This window comes from Muscardinus avellanarius (genome assembly GCF_963383645.1).
Source record: "Muscardinus avellanarius genome assembly, chromosome: 12".
NCBI lineage: Eukaryota > Metazoa > Chordata > Mammalia > Rodentia > Gliridae > Muscardinus > Muscardinus avellanarius.
Window position 1 is genome coordinate 54,765,060 of NC_137798.1, and position 20,587 is coordinate 54,785,646.

The 20,587-nt window shown below is 43.5% G+C and overlaps 1 protein-coding gene across 1 annotated transcript; it reads left to right on the top strand.

Moving 5' to 3' along the window:
- Window positions 1–516: 516 nt before the first annotated feature.
- KLHDC2 (kelch domain containing 2) lies at window positions 517–19,814 on the top strand (the record flags this gene model as incomplete). Its single annotated transcript, XM_080707142.1, has 13 exons — window positions 517–663; window positions 4,062–4,141; window positions 7,643–7,760; window positions 10,192–10,307; window positions 11,756–11,837; window positions 11,999–12,082; window positions 12,722–12,802; window positions 12,878–12,936; window positions 16,383–16,492; window positions 16,848–16,920; window positions 19,024–19,111; window positions 19,194–19,246; window positions 19,691–19,814. 13 exons carry the CDS (start codon window positions 517–519, stop codon window positions 19,812–19,814), a joined length of 1,215 nt encoding a protein of 404 aa, XP_080563268.1.
- Between the last annotated feature and the right edge of the window lie 773 nt (window positions 19,815–20,587).

Here is a 20,587-nt window from a genome sequence, read left to right on the forward strand (position 1 = left end):
AACCAAACCAAATATAACTCTAGAAATGTCTTGCTTAGTTCAATAATAAGAGTATCTGTTCTCTGTCCCTGAGCAAGGTTAGCAGCGAGGCCCTCCGCCTGTGGCTCATCAGCCGCGCTGCCCTCCGGGGCTGGGCTGTGGCGCAGAGCGGGTCCCGGGCGCCCCTCCCCTCCTCCTCCTGCCTTCCCTTCCCCCGGGGCTGCCGCGAGCGTCTTCCGGTGGCGTCAGTGGGGCGGGGCCTGGCGGGCGGGGAAGGGCGGGGCCTGGCGGGCGGGGAAGGGCGGGGCCTGGCGGGCGGGTCGGGAGGGGCGGGGCCTGGCGGGCGGGGAGGGGCGGGGCCTGGCGGGCGGGTCGGGAGGGGCGGGTCAGGCGGGCGGGCCGGGGCCGGGCGGGGGCGGGGCCTGGCGGGCGGCGGCGGCGGGCGGCGCGGTGAGCTGCGGCCTGGGTCCCGCCCGCCGCCCCGCAGGGTCCGGCTCGTCCCGCGCGGGCGGCCCGGTCGCGGAGCTGCGGCTCAAGATGGCCGAGGGCGACGACGGCGCGCGGGCGGGCGGCGGCCCGGCCTTCGAGGGCTCGGAGGCGGCTGAGCTGGCCTGCCCGGCCGAGCGCAGCGGCCACGTCGCCGTCAGCGATGGCCGCCGCATGTTCGTCTGGGGCGGCTACAAGGTCAGTGCCCGGGGCGCAGGAGCGGCGGGAGGGGGAGCGCGGTGGGGACGGCGGCGTTGGACGCGGCGTTGGTGGGGGCGGCGAGCTACGAGGGCACCCCCGCCCCCCCCTCCCCGCCGCCGCCGCCCAGCCCCCGGCCCCTCATCCTCCTCCTCCCCTTACCCCTCCTCTCCCCGCCCCCTTTCGCCCCCCTCCCCCCGGCCCCCTCCCCCTTTCGTTCCATCCTCCCCCTCCCCGGCCCCCTCCCCCGCCCCCTTTTGTTCCATCCCCCTCCCTCGCCCCCTTTCGCCCCCCCCCGTCCTCCTCCCCCTCCCCCCCCGGCCCCGCAGCCGCCCGCCGCGCCTCCGCAGAGGCCCGCAACACTATTGTTTGAACACTGGGCCGTTTCCCCTCTGGTTCCAATCGAGAAAGGGTGGAAGTGTTTCAGAAGCAACCTCCATCGAGGAAATGAGTGGAAAACCTCCACCGCTCCCGAGTCCCCGCCGCCCCGCGGGTCCCGCCCCGGCCTTAGACCGCGCTCACGCGCCCTCCTGAACCTTCGCTATTAGAACTTTGCAGTAAAACCCTACGTTCTAGAATTGGCCCGTTTGTTGGGGGTGGTGGTGACCTACAGAATTCTTTATGGGTCTTAAAAACGGTCGGAGAAGGACTTGTTTGCACGTGTGAGACCCTGGGTTCAAACCCCAATACGCAGCAGGGAGCAGGAGTAGGGCAGGACCGAGGAGAGAGCCCGGGTTGGATTCCTAGCACGGGGGTGGGGCGGGACCTCGCTCTTCCCAATGGCTTACAGTCTGGCTCACTACACCTGTGCCTTGGATGGCTTGCTTTGTGACTCTAGTTACGATTTGCCATATGATAAACCTGTGGTGGACGTGCTCACCTGTAATGCCAGTACTTGGAAAGAAACAAGAAGAGCGCAGGTTCAGGGACAGCCTCAGTAGCTGGGAGGTAGAATGCTCCTGGGTTCAATTCCCAGCACTACAAAATTTACCTTATGGTAGGTACACCTGACCTGATCATAGTTGACAGTTTTTGAGACTTTTTTTTGGGTGTGGCACTGGAGATTGAACCCAGGGGCATCCTATCTCCCAGCTACACCCCTAGCCCTATTTTTTTTTTTTTTTTTTTTTTTTTGCGGGTCTGGGGATGGAACCCAGGGGCATTCAACCTCAGAGCAACACTCCCTGTCCTATTTTTTATTCTTTATTTTGAATCAGGGTCTCACTAAGTAGTTGAGGTTGTCTGTGAACCGAGATCCTCTGGTCTCGGTCTCCCGAATGCTGGGTTTACAAGCCAGCTCCTATTTTTAAATTTTTATCTTGAAACAGGCTGGCTAGATTGGTGAGAGCCTCTGCTTGCTGAGACTGCCCTTGAACAATGATTCCCCATCTCGACTTCCCAAGTGCCGGGTACAACCATGTGCCACCACACCTGGCAGGAAAGCTCTTAAAAATATTTTCTCCTGATGGTTTCATCTGGCTCGACCACAAAAGTGATTTTTCCTGATCCTCATTAATCTTCCATGTTTTCCCCAGGCTCCCATGAAATAGGTGTGGAGAAAGTTGGGGTATGGAATTGCAAAGAGTATGTAGTGACCATTATTAAGATGTAAATAGTTCTCTTGGAAGAAAACAAACCTGTTGGTCAATGAGACCTGACCTTTTATTTCCATAATTCTATTTGTAAAAATTTAGCATCAAGAGAGTAAGACTTTTCTTTGGAGTGTGGGGAGGGGGGAGAGTTGTCGGGGGGAAGATTTCTGATGGTGGGTTTATGAGGGCCTGATATCTAGGGCTGACAGGCACACTCACTCTAACCCCAGTATATGGGAGGCTGAGACAAGAGGATCAAAGGTTCATGGACAGCCTGTGCAAGTAGTGAGACTCATCAACATAATGAGACCTAGTTTCAAAATAAATTAATGCATAAATAAAGTGGCTCCAGAAATGCCATTCTCCATAATTCTGAGTAGGCACCGGGAGCCCTTGGAGATTGTTTCAAAGGTAATAAACTTTGGCTTCCTTAAAACACCCACTGGCTTCTAGCCTTTCCTTTCAACCTCATCAGTGGCTGAGGAGAAAGAACCGCTTACATGACTGCTCTGTTGCTCTGTTTAACACTCAGGTTTATTGAACTCTGACACCTATTTTCAGAGCGGTGAAGTTGTGTACCGTCTGTTGACACTGTTTAGAAAGTGCAGGGGAGGATTGAAGGCTGCAAACGTGAGACATTTGTCAAAATTCAGGAAGGATTAAGAGACCCTGTTTCTAACCTGCTAAGAAACCGCTAAAAATCCTGTTTTCTTATAATCCCAACTACTTTTTGCTGTGAGAATTAAATAAAGCAATTCATGGACAGCATTCAGTTTTGGTGGTCTGTGTTAGGAGTTAATACCTGAAGGGAAGTGGAGCAGAACAAGGAACTTAAGGGTTCTGTATACGGACTTTATTAATATATTTGCAGTTCTGCTCTATATCTTTTTGTCAGAGAACAAGGAGTAAAAGCAAAGCGTAGCCAGATGTTGGCATGGGTCGGGCACTTCAGTAGTCTGCTGGTCACAGCATAGGTAATCTCTCTTGGAGTCATGAGACTGAAATTCAGTATGTGGTCTGTTCAGGATAGAGCAGCCCTGATGTTTCCCAGAGGTCTCTTCATACCTTGAACAATTGCAGCTGCTGTGTTAAAAATTTGAATTAAGGGCCAGGCGTGGTGGTGCACACTTGTAATCCCTGCGCTTGGGAGGCGGAGACAGGATCTTGCAGGTTCGAAGCCAGCCGCACTGGCTTAAGAGACCCTGTTTCTAAATAAAAAAGTATAAAATAGGTCTGGGAGTGTAGCCCGGAGGTAGAAGGGTTTCCAAGAACCCCAGTACCACCCCCCCAAAAATTTTTTTTTAATTAAGTTGGCCATGGTGTCACACATTTGTAACCCCAATACTTGAGAGGCTGAGACAGAGGATCTCAGGTTCAAGGACAGCCTCAGTAAGTAGTGAGACTCTCATCAACCTAGCAGGACATAGTTTCAAAAATAAAATAGGAGGCGGGCGTGGTGAGGCACGCTTGAAATCCAGTACTTAGGAGGCTGAGATAGTTTGTAGAGTGAGCCCAGGAGCCTTCTACCTCTGAGCTATACTTCCTGCCCTGTTTTTATTCTTTATTTTGAAACAGGCTCTCCCTAAGTTGTGGAGGGCCTCCCTAAGTAGCTGAGGCTGGCTGAGAACCTGTGATCCTCCTCTCTTGGTCTCCCAAGTACTGAGACTACAAGCGTGCACCACCACTCCAGGCATACTTCATTACTAATTTCATAATTAGTGTCTCAAGTAAGACAGATGAAAATATACAATGATGCCTCCTCAAAATATCAACTACTTACATTTTCAATTTTTTTATTCTTCCTAGAGTAATCAAGTCAGAGGATTATATGACTTTTATCTGCCTAGAGAAGAATTATGGATCTACAACATGGAGACTGGAAGATGGTAACTGGATACAGTGGGGTGTATTTGTTAAACTTCAAATCAGGTTAACAAAGTAAAAAAGGCTGAAATTTCATTTTAATGGATGAGATACTTAAAGATGCTATGCTCTATATATTTCCAAATCAGTGTTCTAGTTTAACTTAGTTGCTTAGCTTAGTTTTCATTTTTGTTTAAGATATGTCTTAGTTACTTTTTTTGTTTTCAGAAACAGTTACTTTTTTTATGACCTTAGACTAAATTTCTATTCAGGGCTTTGTAAAGTACCAAGATCCTGGAATAAAAAGATAATAAAAGTTTCATTTTCTGTTCTAAGATATAACAGCTGGGTGTAGTCGTGCACGCCCATATCCCAGTACTCAGGAGCTAGGAGGATGGAAGGTTTGAGGCCAGCCTCAACATCAGAGCGAACCCAACCCTGCAAGACCAGGTTTCAAACAAAAAATAGGGCTGGGGGTGTAGCTTGGAGGTAGAATGCCTCTGGGTTCAATCTACAGTAAAACACACACACATGCACACGTGCGTGCACACACATGCTATAACTTTTTTTTTTTTTTTTTTTTTTTTTGCGGGTCTGGGGATGGAACCCAGGGGCATTTGACCTCCGAGCTACACCCCCTGCCCTATATTTTTTATTCTTTATTTTGAAACAGAGTCTCACTAAGTAGCTGAGGCTGTCCGGGAACCACGAACCTCCAGTATCAGCCTCCCGAATGCTGAGATTACAAGCATTTGCCACCATGCCTGGCTACTATAACTCTATTATATGGTATTTTAAGTTTGTTTAAATTGTCAGATTTTAGATGGCTTAGATTTGGGGGGGGGGGTGCTGGGAATTGAACTAAGGGCATCCTACCCACTAGCTATACTCCCAGCCCTATTTTTTATTTTGAAACAGTGTATCATTAAGTTGCAGAGGGCCTCACTAAATAGCTGAGGGTGGCAGCAAACCCAAGATCCTCTTGTCTCAGCCTCTCAAGTACTGGGATTACAAGCATGTGCTTGTAACTATGCCTGGCTTAGATGGTTTAGAATTTGATAAATTTTTTTCTGCGCAAATCTCTTTAAAGTAGTATGTTCTAGCTGAGTGTGGTGATGCACACCTGTAATCCCAGCACTTGGGAGGGTGAAACCGGAGGATCACAGGTTTGAGGACAGCCTCAGTTAGTTGAGGCTCATCAACCTAGTGAGACCTTGTTTCAAAATAAAACATAAAGCAGGGCTGGGGGTGTACCTTGAACATAGAAGGCCCCTGGGTTCCATCTCTAGTATACCACACACATGCATACACATACACATAAGCAGTGTGTTCCACCCTGGGGGTGTAGCCCAAGTGGTAGAGCACTTGCTTAGCATGTACAAGAAGGCCCTGGGTTGAATCCCCAGCACAGGAAAAAAAATAAAGTACTATGTTCTGTTTAGCAAAATGAGCTCGGCGTGGTGGCACATACTTGCAATCTCAGTATTTGGGAGGCTGAGGCAGGAGGATCTGGGTTCTTGGCCAGCCTCAGGTATTAGTGAGGCCCTCCACAACTTAGACCATTTCAAAATAAAGAATAAAAAAATAGGGCTGGGGGTGTAGCTCATATATAGAATGCCCCTGGGTTCAATCCCCAGTGCCACACAAAAAAAATAAACTTAGATTTTTCATTTTATAAAACTGAGGATAATGTAAAAGGATCTTTTGCCAGTCCCATGACAGTGACAAATCAAGATTATGTTGCTAGAATTAATGTGTTTCTCAAATACTGGGCTAGCCATGTTTGGAGGTTTATGAAGTAGTCTTCCTCAGTTTGTTTTTTGAGAACTTTGTGCTTTGCTGGGCGTGGTGGCGCATGCTTGTAATCCCCGCGCTTGGGAGGCTGAGACGTGAGGATCACATGGGTTCGAAGCCAGCCTCAGCTACTCAGTGAGGCTTCCAGCAACTTAGTGAGACCCTGTTTCCAAATAAAATATAAAAAAAGGTCTGGGAGTATAGCCCGGAGGTAGAAAGCCTCTGGGTTCCACCCCCAGTACCACCAAAAAAAAAAAAAAAAAAAAAGAACTTTGTGCTTTAATATTTTACTTATTATAGATCTCAGAACAAGAGTCATAGTCTCACTTGAGGGTTGAGGGTAACTCAGTGACAGAGTCCTTGCCTAGCATGCACAAGGCTGCCGGGTTCAATCCCTAGCATCGCCCAACAACCCCTTCCCATAGCAGTCTCACTAGATTTAAGAGTTCATCGAAAGCCAGGCATGGTGGTACACCTTTGTAATCCCAGTACTTGGGAGGCTGAGACAGGAGGATTGCAAGTTTGTGGCTAGCCTCAGCTACTTAGTGAGGTCCTCTGCAACCTAGACCCTTTTTCAAAATAAGATAATAGGGCTAGAGGTGTAGCTCAGAGGTAGAATGCCCTTGGGTTCCATCCTCAGTATAAAAAAAAAAGTTCATCTAAAAACTCAGGATTATTTCTGTATATAGGAAAATCTGTTTATATGAGCTATTTGCTAAGTTTCTACTGAAAACTGATCATTTATAATAGTACAGTATTCCCTTAATAAAGGGATTCTACATTTTTTTAATTAAGAATTTTATTTGGGCATGGTGATGCACGCCTATATTCCCAAAAGTTGGGAACTGAAACAAGAGAATCACAAATTTGAGGCCAACTTCAGCAATTTAGCTATACCCTCAACCTTTCTAAAGGTTGGGCATGGCTTAAAGGTAGAATGCCCTCCATTCCCAGTACCAAAAATAAAAAGCCCAGGGAAGTCAAGTGTGGTGGCATATGCCTACAGTTCCAGTTGCAAGACCTTCAATAACTTAGGGAGGCAATGTTTCAAAATGAAAAATAAAAAGGGCTGGGGTATAGTTCTGAGGCAGAATGCCCCTGGTTCAGTCCTCAGTACCAAAATAAGATAAATAAGCCTACCAAACTTCCAAGTTAGCAAAGATAGACTGATATGTGTGCACTATTAGTCTTGTCAGCCTTCGATTTTCAAAGCTTTTGACTCAGATTGAGGTGATACAAAGTACTCAGAAATGTCTGGCACAAAATACCTCCTAAGTGTTTGAAGTGCTTTGTAAGAGTCTGAGGTGACGGAATAAAAAACACTGAATTAATCTGTCAGAACTGGGAATGTTGAAGTTTTCCTTTTGGGTTCTCTTGATTCAAAACAAACAAAACAAACAAAAAACACTTACGCCCATGTAAATCAAAAGCAAAGAGTTTAGTTTGAGGAAGATAAAATGTTTCCCAGAATAACAAAATATTGCACTTTGGGTTACAGACCCTCTAATTCCCTGTGTTGAACCAACTGGAATTGCTGGTGGAACAGATAAAGAGGGGAAAGATTTGGTGCTGAACTGATTTTAGATCTAGGAGAGACGCTAGACATTAGCCTTCTCATTTTGTCCCTTTTATTGTGAGGATGTATGTAGAAGGAAAATGGATTTTGGCTTTCCGTATCTTTTGGTTAGCTTATTCAGTTACCTTTTTACACTTATATGTTTCCCCCTCAGGAAAAAGATTAACACTGAAGGTGATGTCCCTCCTTCCATGTCGGGAAGCTGTGCCGTGTGTGTAGACAGGGTCTTGTACTTGTTTGGGGGACACCATTCAAGAGGCAATACAAATAAGGTTAGTGTTTCTAAGGATTACAGTTCAAGGCAATTTTATTCTTATTCTCTTTCAGACAACCTTGCATTTCTCAAGGCAGGCTTACTCTTAATTTCTACTCTAGTTGAAAATGTGATGTCCTTTGACTATGGTAAGAGTATGCATTTTGGTATTTTATGTACCAGTTTTTATTTACCTAGGCCTTTATTCACCTCAACTTTTGTTGGAAACCTGTGCATAAAAACTTCCTAGGAGCAGGCCGTGATGTCACATACTTTTTTTTTTTTTTTTTGGTGGCACTGGGGATGGAACCCTTCTACCTCTGGGCTATACTCCCAGACCTATTTTATATTTTTATTTGGAAACAGGGTCTCTTAAGCCAGTGAAGCTGGCTTCGAACCTGCACGATCCTGGCTCTGCCTCCCAAGCATGGGGATTACAAGCTTGCGCCACCATGCCAGGCGGCACATACTTTTATAACCAATACTTGATGCTGAAACAGGAAGATTGCAGGTTTGTGGCCAGCTTCAGCTACTTTGTGAGGTCCTCTGCAGCTTAGCGAGACCCTGTTTCAAAATAAAAACAAAGTAGGGCTACGAATGTAGCTGGGAAGTAGTGCCACTGGCTCCCATCCCTGGTACCACAAAAACAAACAGACAAAAATACTTCCTAGGTTGTTTTTGTGTTCTTTGCAGCTACTAGTTCTCTTAGAACCCAAGTGTTAGATGAACATTAGTAAACAGATTTAAAAAGATTACAGATGAAATGAAGACTAGACATAATCATGGAGGGAAGGGGAAAGATAAACAGAACTCTACTCTGAAAGCTTTAAGGACAAATTAATGCTAAAATATTTTAAATAGTAACATTCTTATAATATGATGCCCGGAGATACTGCTGTTCAGATTTTTGTCTGTACTTTTTTCCAAATAGGAAAAAAGATATCAGTTGTTGTCTTCAGGCCAGTAAGAGACAGATGAAGTTTTAGAAAGGTACATATGATACAGGGAAACTCCTATCAGTTCATTTATTTGGCAACTTAGTAAGCACCTTATATGTTGAGTACTCACTTGCACTGTACATAGAGATGAGTGATCCAGCCTCCATGTGAAGGCACTCACAGTCTGAAAGGGACACATGACAAGTGACTGTTGTGCACATTGATGAAGAGGCGTACAGAGCCTGAGAAGTAATTACTCAGTAATTATTTTTGGCTCTGACAGAGTCTTGACACCGGGATTGGTAGGAACCCAAAGGGATGGTCACTCAAGAGGTGATACTTGAACTGAGTGATTAAAAAAAAGAAAGTAGAGGTAGTTATAGTACAGAGACATAAGTATGTCTCCTAAAGGACATACCGGATGGTTTTATAAATGGGACATATAGCTGACATGTTTCAAACTGTGCTCCTAGAAACTAGGGATTTTCCTGGAGGAGTACATAGGGTGTGAGGTGAGCTCAACAGCCCCTTCCTTTCCTATCTTAAGTGTAGCTCCGCCGGGTGTGGTGGTGCACACTTGTAATCACAGTACTTGGGAGGCTGAGACGGGAGGATCTGTGTTCATGGGCAGCCACAGCTACATAGTGAGGCCGCAACTTAGACTCTATTTCAAAATAGAGCATAAAAAATAGGGCTGGGGTTGTAGCTTGGAGGTAGAATGCCCCTAGGTTCCTTCCCCAGCATTGCAAAAACAAAACAAAAAGCAAGTGTAGCTCCAATTTGTTTTTATATTGGGCATAAGATTTTGTTTGAAGAAAGTTCAGTGTATTTTTCAGAGAAATTTTTTTTTTTTTTTGTGGTACTTGAGATGGAACCCAGGGGCATTCTACTTCGGAGCCTCACCCCAGCCCTATTTTTTATTCTTTATTGTGAAACACGGTCTCATTGAGTTGCAAAGGACCTAAGGAGCTGAGTCTGTCAGCGAACCATGATCTTCCTATCTCAGCCTCCGAAATGCCGGGATTACAAGCGTGCGCCACCACGCCTGGCTGAGAAAAATAATTTTGACACAACTAGAAGAGACTTGGTTAGGACAGAAGCTAGGGTCTAGAGGGTGGTCACAGAAACAGTAGTAGTAGTATGTCAATGGCTGGGGTCATACGTTTTAAATCTGAACAAAAGGGAACTTGAGTGTCTTGGAGAATGTACAGCTAACCTGGACGAGAACCTTTGAAGGACAGACCAGTCTTTAAGTGCCACTTGATCATTAGCTCCTAGAATTAAGTAGGCACTGAAAATGTGCTTGTAAACTGAGCTAGAAGGTAAAACTGATAGATTCATTTTTTTTTTTGTTTGTTTTTTGGTAATACCATCCTGACATGCATAAATTAAATCAGTGTGACCCAAAGTGCCTATCTAAGGCAAGACGAGGGATTTGTGCTAGAAGATAACTGATTATATACTGAATTTTCCCACATAACCAAATCTAACTGAAACCATTGCTTCTGACAGTTCTACATGCTGGATTCAAGGTCTACAGATAGAGTGTTACAATGGGAAAGAATTGACTGCCAAGGAATCCCTCCATCATCAAAGGACAAACTTGGTGTCTGGGTATATAAAAACAAGTGAGTTAGAAGTACTATAGGTATTTTTATTTTTTGCGGTACTGAGGATGCAACCCAGGGGCATTCTACCTTTGAGCTACACCCCAGCCCTATTTTTTATTCTTTATTTTTTTGAAACAGTGTCTCACTAAGTTGCAGAGGGCCTAAGTAGCTGAGGCTGTCTGCGAACCGTGATCCTCCTCTCTCAGCTTCCCAAATGCTGGGATGACAGTGTGTACCACTACGCCTGGCTCATTTATATTTATTTATTTATTTAATTTTATTTTTTTGGTGGTACTGGGGATGGAACCCTTCTACCTCCAGGCTACACTCCCAGACCTATTTTATATTTTATTTGGAAACGGTCTCTTAAGCGACTTCAAACCTGCGCAATCCTGTCTCTGCCTCCCAAGCGCGGGGATCATTTATATTTATACACCTACATTTATATGCAGAATGTAATTTACCATTCAAGTATCCTAGCCAGTAAGCATTATAGAATGTACCTCATAGGACCTAAATTAAATTAATACAGGAATCACGCAGGTTCGAAGCCAGCCTTAGCTACTCAGTGAGGCTTTCAGCAACTTAGTGAGACCCTGTTTCCAAATAAAATATAAAATAGGTCTGGGAGTGTAGCCCGGAGGTAGAAGGCCCCTAGGATCCATCCTCAGTACCACACACACACAAATACGGAAAACCATTTACCATAGCACCTAAGCTACAATGTAATGTTAGCCACTATTATTTTAATAAATATTTTCAGATACTTAAGTGTACTCTTTCAAGTCATAACACGTCAAAATAAGAAAAATGCAGGAGCCAGAGGCAGAAGGACCACAAGTTCAAGACTAACTTGAACTTGGGTAACTCAGTGAGTTACCTTCTCTAAAAATAAAAATAAAGCCAGGCATGGTGGTACACATCTGTAATCTCAGTACTTGGAAGGCTGAGACAAGGAGGATTGCAGGTTTGTGGCCAGACTCAGCTAACTTAGTGAGACCCTGTTTCAAAATGAAGACTAAAGCTGGGCCTGGTGGCGCATACTTGTAATCCCCACACTTGGGAGGCTGAGACAGGAGGACCACACAGGTTGGAAGCCAGCCTCAGCTACGTAGTGAATCTCAGCAATTTAGTGAGACCCTGTTTCCAAATAAAATATAAAATAGGTCTAAGAGTATAGCCTGGAGGTAGAAGGCCTCTGGGTGTTCCACCTGTAGTACCACCAAAAAAAAAAAAGAATAGAAAGAATAGAAAATAGAGCTGGGGGCATATCTCGGAGGCAAAAGGTCCATGGGTTCAATTCTCAATACCACAAAAAGGCGGGGAGGCAGGGATGCAACTTAGTGGTATGCACGAGGCCCTGGGTTTCAATCCTCAGTGCTGCAAAAACAAAGAAAATCTTTTGTGCCCTAGCCTGTGGCTATTTTAATTTTTAGGGTCTTGTTTTTTATTTTGTTTTTAAACAGGTTAATATTTTTTGGAGGGTATGGATATTTGCCTGAAGATAAAGTATTGGGAACTTTTGAATTTGATGAAACATCTTTTTGGGTAAGTCAAAGTTTCGCATTTGTATATGGCCTACTAGGTATGTTGAAATAATACATTTTATATTTGCTGGTACTTCATTTTACTTATTAATAAACCATACAGGGGCTGCATGATTTTACAAATACTATTTGTAAGATAATACAGACATTCTTTTCCTATAGAATTCAAGTCATCCAAGAGGATGGAATGATCACGTACATATTTTAGACACTGAAACATTTACTTGGAGCCAGCCTATAACGACTGTGAGTTACTGAAGATTATTATTAAAGGCAGGCTGGGATGCAGCTCAGGGCAGAGTGCTTGCTTTGCAAGCACAGCGTCCTGGAGTCAATCCCAGTGCCCGAGAGAAAAAACAAAAAGTCAGCGTCTCGAAGGGCTGCTCGGAGAAGCAGACACACTGGAGTTGGGAGGTGGCGCAAAACTGCTTGTTCCTCATGTTTTCCAGAGATGATCTAAAGTTTTTTTATTTCCCCCAAGCAATCTAGAACTTGGAAAACCTTAATACATATAAAGAGAATAACCCAGCATCTATTGCCTAATGGATGTAATGTGGTAGTTGTACTTGTTATTAAATAGGTAATTTAGTTCTAACTGGTAGCCTGTTAGATTTTCCTCTGACACTAATAAATCACATAATGTGCTAGTCTTTGTTTTAAAAGATTTTAACCAGTCCATTCAGTAACACATTTCAAAAATATAGTTAAAATTCCCAGTTGTAGTGTTCAACTTCAAGTGCTGTTACTATCTATGAGTCTGTGCTCAAGCTTTTAAAAGCTTAAATTCTGGCCGATGTTTACTCTATATCCAGAAAAGACCCTGATATTTCTCCCTTTATGTACAAGCAGCTCACTTCCCATTCTGTTTTTATGCCTTTCCAATAGGGCAAAGCGCCTTCCCCGCGCGCCGCCCATGCCTGTGCAACCGTTGGAAACAAAGGCTTTGTGTTTGGAGGCAGATACCGAGTAAGTATTTCGGCAATTTTAACAACTTGCTTTTGAATCCTTCAGTGTGATAACAACTAAATAATCCTCTTTTAGGATGCTAGAATGAATGATCTTCACTATCTTAATCTGGACACATGGGAGTGGAATGAACTGTAAGTATCATTTTAATTATTACTTGTTTTTTTTCGGTACTAGGGATGGAATCCAGGGGCATTCTACCTCTTGAGCTACACTCCTAGCCCAATTTTTTTATTTTGAAACAGGGACTCACTGAGTTTGCAAAGGGCCTCACTAAGTATCTGTGATCTTCCTGTTTGAGCCTCGCAAATGCTGGGATTAAAAGTGTGCGCCACCATGCCCAGATTCACTTTAATTATTTAGAAAAATTTTAAAGAAAAATCAGCTTTTCCCCCTTATAGTCTTTCTTACTATGTAATAAACTTGCTTAAATTTTCTGTAGCTGTGAATTTAGTGTGTGTGTGTGTGTGTGTGTGTGTGTGTGTGTGTAAGTAACTGGGGGTGGAACCCAGGGTTATTCTACTTCCAAGACCAGGATGATTTTTTTTATCATTTTATTTTGAAACAGGGTCTCACTGAGTTGCAAAGCACCTCATTTTGCAAAGTAGCTGAGGCTATGTGTGAACTGTGATCCTCCCATCTTAGACTCCCAAATGCTGGGATTACAAGTGTGTGCCACCATACCTGGCTTTACATCTATGAATTTCAATAAACATGATCACAAAGGTCCTTAATAAGGAAGGAACTGTATATTCAGTTTCCATAACTATATGCCTAGTACAGCAAGTGTGTGCTCAATGTTTACTGAAAAGAATTATCAAGTTGACTCTGCCTTCAAAGAAAATATTGTATAAAGTATGCAGTTATTAATACTAAGCTTTTTAGCCAGGCATGGTGGCCCATGCTCTAATCCCAGTACTTGGGAGGCTGAGACAGGAGGATTGAAGGTTTGAGCATAGCCTCAGCTAGTGACACTCTTAAATCAACCTAGTGAGACCCTGTTTCAAAATAAAAATAAAATAGGGCTGGAGGTATACTTCAGAGGTACAGTGCCCAGTGCCCCTGGTTCAATTACCAGTATCACTAAATATATATATATATATATATTTTTTTTTTTTTTCCCTTCTTTTTTTTCTTTTTTTTGGTGGTACTGGGGGTGGAACCCAGAGGCTTTCTACCTCTGGGCTATACTCCCAGACCTATTTTTTTAATATATATTTTATTTGTAAACAGGGTCTCACTAAGTTGCTGAGAGCCTGAGTAGCTGAGGCTGGCTTCAAACCTGTGCAATCCTCCTGTCTCAGCCTCCCAAGCGCGGGGATTACAATCCTGTGCCACCACGCCCGGCAAAAGATTTTTTTAAGTTGATTTTGGCCAGGCGTTGTGGCGTACACTTGTAATCCCAGAATTGGGGAGGCTGAGACCAGAGGATCGTGGTTCATGGACAGCCTCAGCTACTTAGTGAGACCTCTGCAACTCAGTGAGACCTGGTTTCAAAATAAAGAATAAAAAATAGGGCAGGGGGTGTAGCTCGGAGGTCCAATGCCTCTGGGTTCCACCCCCAGACTTGCCAAAAACAAAAGTTGATTTTTGTCACTTGGGTACTGTGGTATACACCTGTAATCTCAGTACTTAAGAGGCTAGGAGGATCACAGGTTTGAGGCTAGCCCCAGCAATTTAGCAAGACCTTCAGAAATTTACTGAGATCCTGTTTGTTTAAAAGTAAGAAGGGGTGGGGCATGGTGGTGCACCCTTGTAATCCCAGCATTTAGGAGACTGAGACAGGAGAATCGGGTTTGCGGACAGCCTCGGCTACTTAGTGAGGCCCTCTGCAACTTAGTGCGACCCTGTTTCAAAAGAAAGAATAAAAAATATGTCAGAGGGTATTGCTCCAGGGCAGAATGCCCCTAGGTTCAATCCCCAGTACCCTACCTCCTAACAAAACAAAAGTCGTTTTTCTTTTTAGCTAATACATATAAATTTCAAAGGAAAACTTTAGTATTTCTCCTTATTAAAAACAGTATCTGAGGCCGGGCGTGGTGGTGCACGCTTGTAATCCCCACGCTTGGGAGGTGGACACAGGAGGATTTTGTAGGTTCGAAGCCAGCCGCGCTGGTTTTAGAGACCCTGTTTCCAAATTAAAAAAAAAAAAAAGGTCTGGGAGTGTAGCCCGGAGGTAGAGGGGTATCTAGGAACCCCAGTACCACAAAAAAAAAAAAAAAAAAAAAAAAAAAAAAAAAACACTCCAAAAAAACAAAAACAGTATCTAGTAGCTGGGCGTGGTAGCACATGTTTGTAATCCCAGCATTCAAGAGGCTGGGATCCGGTTAACAGCCTCAGCTACTTAGTGAGGCCCTCTGCAACTTACTGAGACCCTGTTTCAAAATAAAGAATAAAAAAGAGGGCAGGGCATGTAGCTTGGGGGTCAAATGCCCCTGGGGTTCCATCCACTGCCCACCACAATAAAACAAAACAAAACAAGAAACAAACAGTATCTGCAGCTGGGTGTGGTGGTGAATGCTTGTAATCTCAGTATTTGGGAGGTTGAGACAGAAGGATCATGCAGGTTTGAAGCCAGCCTTAGCTACTTAGTAAGGGTCTCAAAAACTTAGACCCTGTTTTCAAATATAAAATAGGTCTGGGGTGTAACCCGGAGGTAGAAAGCCCATGAGTTCTAGCACTAGTACCAAAAAAAAAAAAAAAAAAAACCCAGTATCTGAGCTGGGCGTGGTAGTGCACGCTTGTAATCCCAGCATTCAGGAGGCTGAGACAGGAGGATTGCTGTTTGAGGGCAACCTCAGCTACTTAGGCCTTTTGCAACTCAGTGAGACCCTGTTTCAAAATAAATAAAAAGTAGGGATGGGGGTGTAGCTCGGAGGTAGAGTGCCCCTGAATTCCATCCCCAGTACTGCAAAACAAACAAACAACACAACACAAAACAGTATCTGCTTTTTTTTTGTTTGTTTGTTTGTTTTAGGGATTAAACCTTGGGTCAGTCAACCTCTGAGCTACACCATCAGCCTCCCCCAGCCCGTCTTTTTTTTTTTTTTGGTGGTACTGGGGTTCCTGGAAGCCCTCTACCTTTGGGCTACCTATTTTTATACTTTATTTGGAAACAGGGTTTCTTAGGCCAGCACAGCTGGCTTTGAACCTGCACGGTCCTCCTGTCTCCACCTCCTGAGCACTGGGATTAAAAGTGTGCACCACTACGCCCAGCAGCCCCCTCTTTTTTGAAACAGGGTCTTGCTAAATTGCTGATGCTGGTCTCAGACCTTTAAGCTTCGTAAGTACTGGGATTACAGGTGCATGTGCCACCACACCCTACTCAGTATCTGCTTTTTTTTGGCAGGTCTGGGGTGGAACCCAGGGGCATTCGATCTCTGAGCTATACCTCCTGCCCTTTTTCTTTACTTTGAAACAGGGTCTCACTGAGTTGCGGAGGGCCTAAGTAGCTGAGGCTGTCCGCGAACCGCGATCCTCCGGTCTCAGCCTCCCGAATGCTGGGATTACAAGCCTGCACCACCAGGCCCGGCTAGTATCTGCTTTTAAAAAGATACTGTAACTGAGCTCTTACTTTCAGAATCCCTCAAGGCACATGCCCTGTTGGCCGGTCCTGGCACTCATTAACGCCAGTTTCTTCAGATCATCTTTTTCTCTTTGGAGGATTTACCACTGAAAAACAGCCACTGAGTGAGTCCTTGAAATATATATATATCATCCACATATAATAAAGTGTTGAAAACCAGTATGTTTTAGATGTATCCGATGTATATAGGGTTGGTTGGAAAGCTTATTAAATACTTTTGACTATAACATACCTGAAACTGCCCTATATTATGACATAAATCCATTCTGCCCAGTAAAGAAATGTCCCTCAGCACTTAAGAACCCTGCTGAAGGGCTATAACCATACGTGGTTAATTGCAGAGGGAAAAAAGGAAGTGTGATTTTACTTACTACCTTTCCTGCTAAAGATGTACTCTTTAAATGTTGGTGTCATAACTGACAGAAAGATACTTCATAGCTCTTTCTTTGCTTCAATCAGGTGATGCCTGGACTTACTGCATCAGTAAGAACGAATGGATACAGTTTAACCATCCCTATACTGAAAAACCAAGGTATGAACTATTTAAAAGGTAACTCTTATCCAGCGAAAGCTTGGGAAACAGAGCCAGGAGGATTTCACAGGGTTGAAGCCAGCCTTGCTGGCTTGAGACCCTGTTTCCAAATTAAAAAAAAAAAAAAAAAAAAAAAATATATATATATATATATATATATATAAATAAAATTTCTGGTAGAAGGGTTTCTAGGAACCCGAGTACCACAAAAAAAAAAAAAAAGGAACTCTTACACTGTGTTAATGAATGAAGCCCATAAATGTGCAAGACTAGTTAAGAATTGGGAAGGGATTGTTCTGGCTATATTATATCCATCTGTGTTATAAAAGTCTTGGTATTTACTAAGGCTTAACATACTTCTAAAGCAAAACCAATGTGAGTATCAAATGCTTTATTTTCCATCATCTGTGTATGAAAAACAGGGCTAGTTTAGTATTTCTGCTTCTATCATTATAAAATTACCTGACTTGAACTGTACCTGTTTTTTTCTTTTTTACTAAAACTAAAACAAAATGAAAAGGGAACTTGTGCAGGGCGTGGTGGTGCACGCTTGTAATCCCAAGCACGGGGACAGCTAACTAGTGATGCTCTCAACAACTTAGTGAGAACCTTTTTCTAATAAAATATATATAAGTAAAATGGGTCTGGCTGGGCATGGTGGCGCATGCTTGTAATCCCGGCATTTGGGAGGCTGAGACCCGAGGATCGCAGTTCATGGACAGCCTTAGCTACTTAGTGAGACCCGGTTTCAAAATAAAGAGTAAAACATAGGGCAGAGGGTGTAGCTCGGAGGTCAAATTGCCCCTGGGTTCCATCCCCAGACCCACCAAAAAAAAGAAAAAAGGTCTGTGAGTGTACCACAGAGGTAGGCAGAAAGCCCTGGGTTCCATCCCCAGTACCACCAAAAAAAAAAAAAAAAAAAAAAAAAAAAAAAATAGGGGCCTGGGAGTATAGCCTAGAGATAGAAAGCCTCTGGGTTCCACCCCCACCCAGTACCACCAGAAAAATAAATAAAAGGGAACTTGAAAAGGAAGACCCCTCCCCCTTTTGTGGTATGAGGAATTGAATCCAGGGGCATTATATCTGAGCTTTTCCCTCAGCCCTATTTTTTATTTGGAAACAGGGTCTTACTAAGCTTCTGAGGCTGTCCTTGAACCTGTGATCCTCTTGTCTCTGCTTCATAAATACCTCTGGACTACATCCCCAACCCTTATTTATTTAATTTGGGTAGAAGCAGAGTCTGAGGTGCTGTGGGTGATATTGAGCCTGTGGTCCCTGTCTCAAGTCTCCCAAGTACTATGCCCAGCTGATGGCTTACAGTCTTGACACTAAGATTTCATGTTACAGATCACTCTAAGGCTTTCCATTTACTAAGGGAGATTTCTAGCATCCCTCCACTGTTCAGTGTAAACCAACTGGCCTTGCCTACGAAAAGAGGAAGGAGAGGGATATACCATTCTGCTCGCATAGATTTTTATTGCTTACAAAGACCTAGAAAATAGATTATTGAGTTCAAATCCTTCACTGCATAAATGGGGACCAGACCAAAAAAGAGAAAAGAGCCATATAAAATAAACTTGTTTTTGTTTCTCACCATGATGTCGGGTCTGATCTTTTCCTTCGGTACTGGGAATGGAACCCAGGGCCATTCTACCTCTGAACTACACCCTTAGCCTGATTTTTATCCTTTAGTTTTTTTTTTTTGTTTTTTTTTTGGTGGTACTGGGGTTCCTGGAAGCCCTTCTACCTCTGGGCTACACTCCCAGACCTATTTTTTTTATATTATTTGGAAACAGGGTCTCTTAAGCCAGCACGCGCGGCTGGCTTTGAACCTGCGCGATCCTCCTGTCTCTGCCTCCCAAGCGCGGGGATTACAAGCGTGCGCCACCACGCCCGGCCCTATCCTTTAGTTTGAAACAGTCTTTCTGAGTTGCAAAGGGCCTCACTAAATAGCTGAGGCTGTCCTCGAACTGCGATCCTCCTGTCTCAGCCTCCCAAATGCTGAGATTACAAATGTGCACCACCACCCTTGGCTAAGAGCTCTACTCTACTTCATTTGGTCTTCTGGATAACTCTGAACTTAAGTTTTCGTTTTATATGCAGGTTGTGGCATACAGCTTGTGCCAGTGATGAAGGAGAAGTCATTGTTTTTGGTGGGTGTGCTAACAACCTGCTGGTTCACCACAGAGCTGTAAGTGTACTGCTTCAAGTTACTACTCAAACTCACTTGTCACATACTTGCCTTTCAATGTTTCTTTATGTCTACCTTCTAGGCACACAGCAATGAGATACTTATATTTTCAGTTCAACCAAAATCTCTTGTGCGGTAAGTAATTTTTTACCTGGAACTTGATACTTTAAAAATTAGTGCTCTTAAAAAACCAGGTGTGGTGGGGCAAGCTCAGCAAATTAGTGAGGCCCTTTGCAACTTGGTGAGACCTCGTTTCAAAATAAAGAATAAAAAATAGGGCTAGGGATCCTGGGGTGGTGCTGCACACTTGTAATCTCAGTATTTGGGAGGCGGAGACAAGAGGATTACAGTTCTAGAACAGCCTCAGCTACTCTGTGAGGCCCTTTGCAACTCAGTGAGACCCTGTTTCAAAATAAAAAATAGGGCTGGGGGTGTAGCTCAGAGGTAGAATGTCCCTGGGTTCCATCCCCAGTATTGGAAAAGGAAGGAAAAAAAACAAAAAAAAATTTTTTTTTTTTTTTTGTGGTTCAAGTTAATGCAGCTTTTAAAGAGTAAAGTGAATTTATTTTTCTCTTTCAGGCTAAGCTTAGAAGCAGTCATTTGCTTTAAAGCAATGCTAGCCAACTCGTGGAACTGCCTTCCAAAACACTTACTTCACAGTGTTCATCAGAGATTTGGTAGTAATAATACTTCTGGATCCTAAGGCTTCATAGATAATGCCTTCGATCTCCCTGCATGGACAACAATCCTGTAATCGTCCCAGAACAGCATCATTTGTATAATTATGTGAATTGTTGTAGTTTGTAGCTTTTGGTTTTAATGTGCATGTGAATGGCCTAGAGAACCTATTTTTGTGTCTAAAGTTTACAATAAATGTATTTAACACCAGTAATTGTCATCTATTAAAGCAAAAAGTTAGTGATTATCAGTTTCCCTTTTCTACCATCAAGAATATATACCCACAGAAACATACTATTCTTCCATTATCAAAATGTTAGTTGTTTTACAAAAAATATTAATTTTGAAGGATAACGATTCTCAATGGGATTAAGATATTAACTATTTAATACTTTGGCCCTAATGCTTTGGTGCAGGGTCTAGGGCAGGTAGTCATGTTGACTATTGGTAGCTATTGTCCAATCAATTAAAAAGTAACAGTTGTATATATAGCTCATAAAGAAATAGAAATGACTTTATTCTCCATTCTAATAGGAGACAAAAGAGGAAAACTGGTTCAGGAGTCTTTAGTGGTAAGCCTAAAGTGCAGTTCTCACTATCAGAGGTTAACAAACTAACATGCTATTGGTAATTACTAGACCTGGATGAAAAAGAAAAGGGTACAAAACTGATTTAGATAAACAAGAATAAAATTAAGATGAAAATTGAAGATGTACAAATGCAAAGAAATGATCAATACCAGTTTCTTCAAGGTGGTATTTTACAAACTGAGTCATGAGAATTAGTATTTTTTTTTTT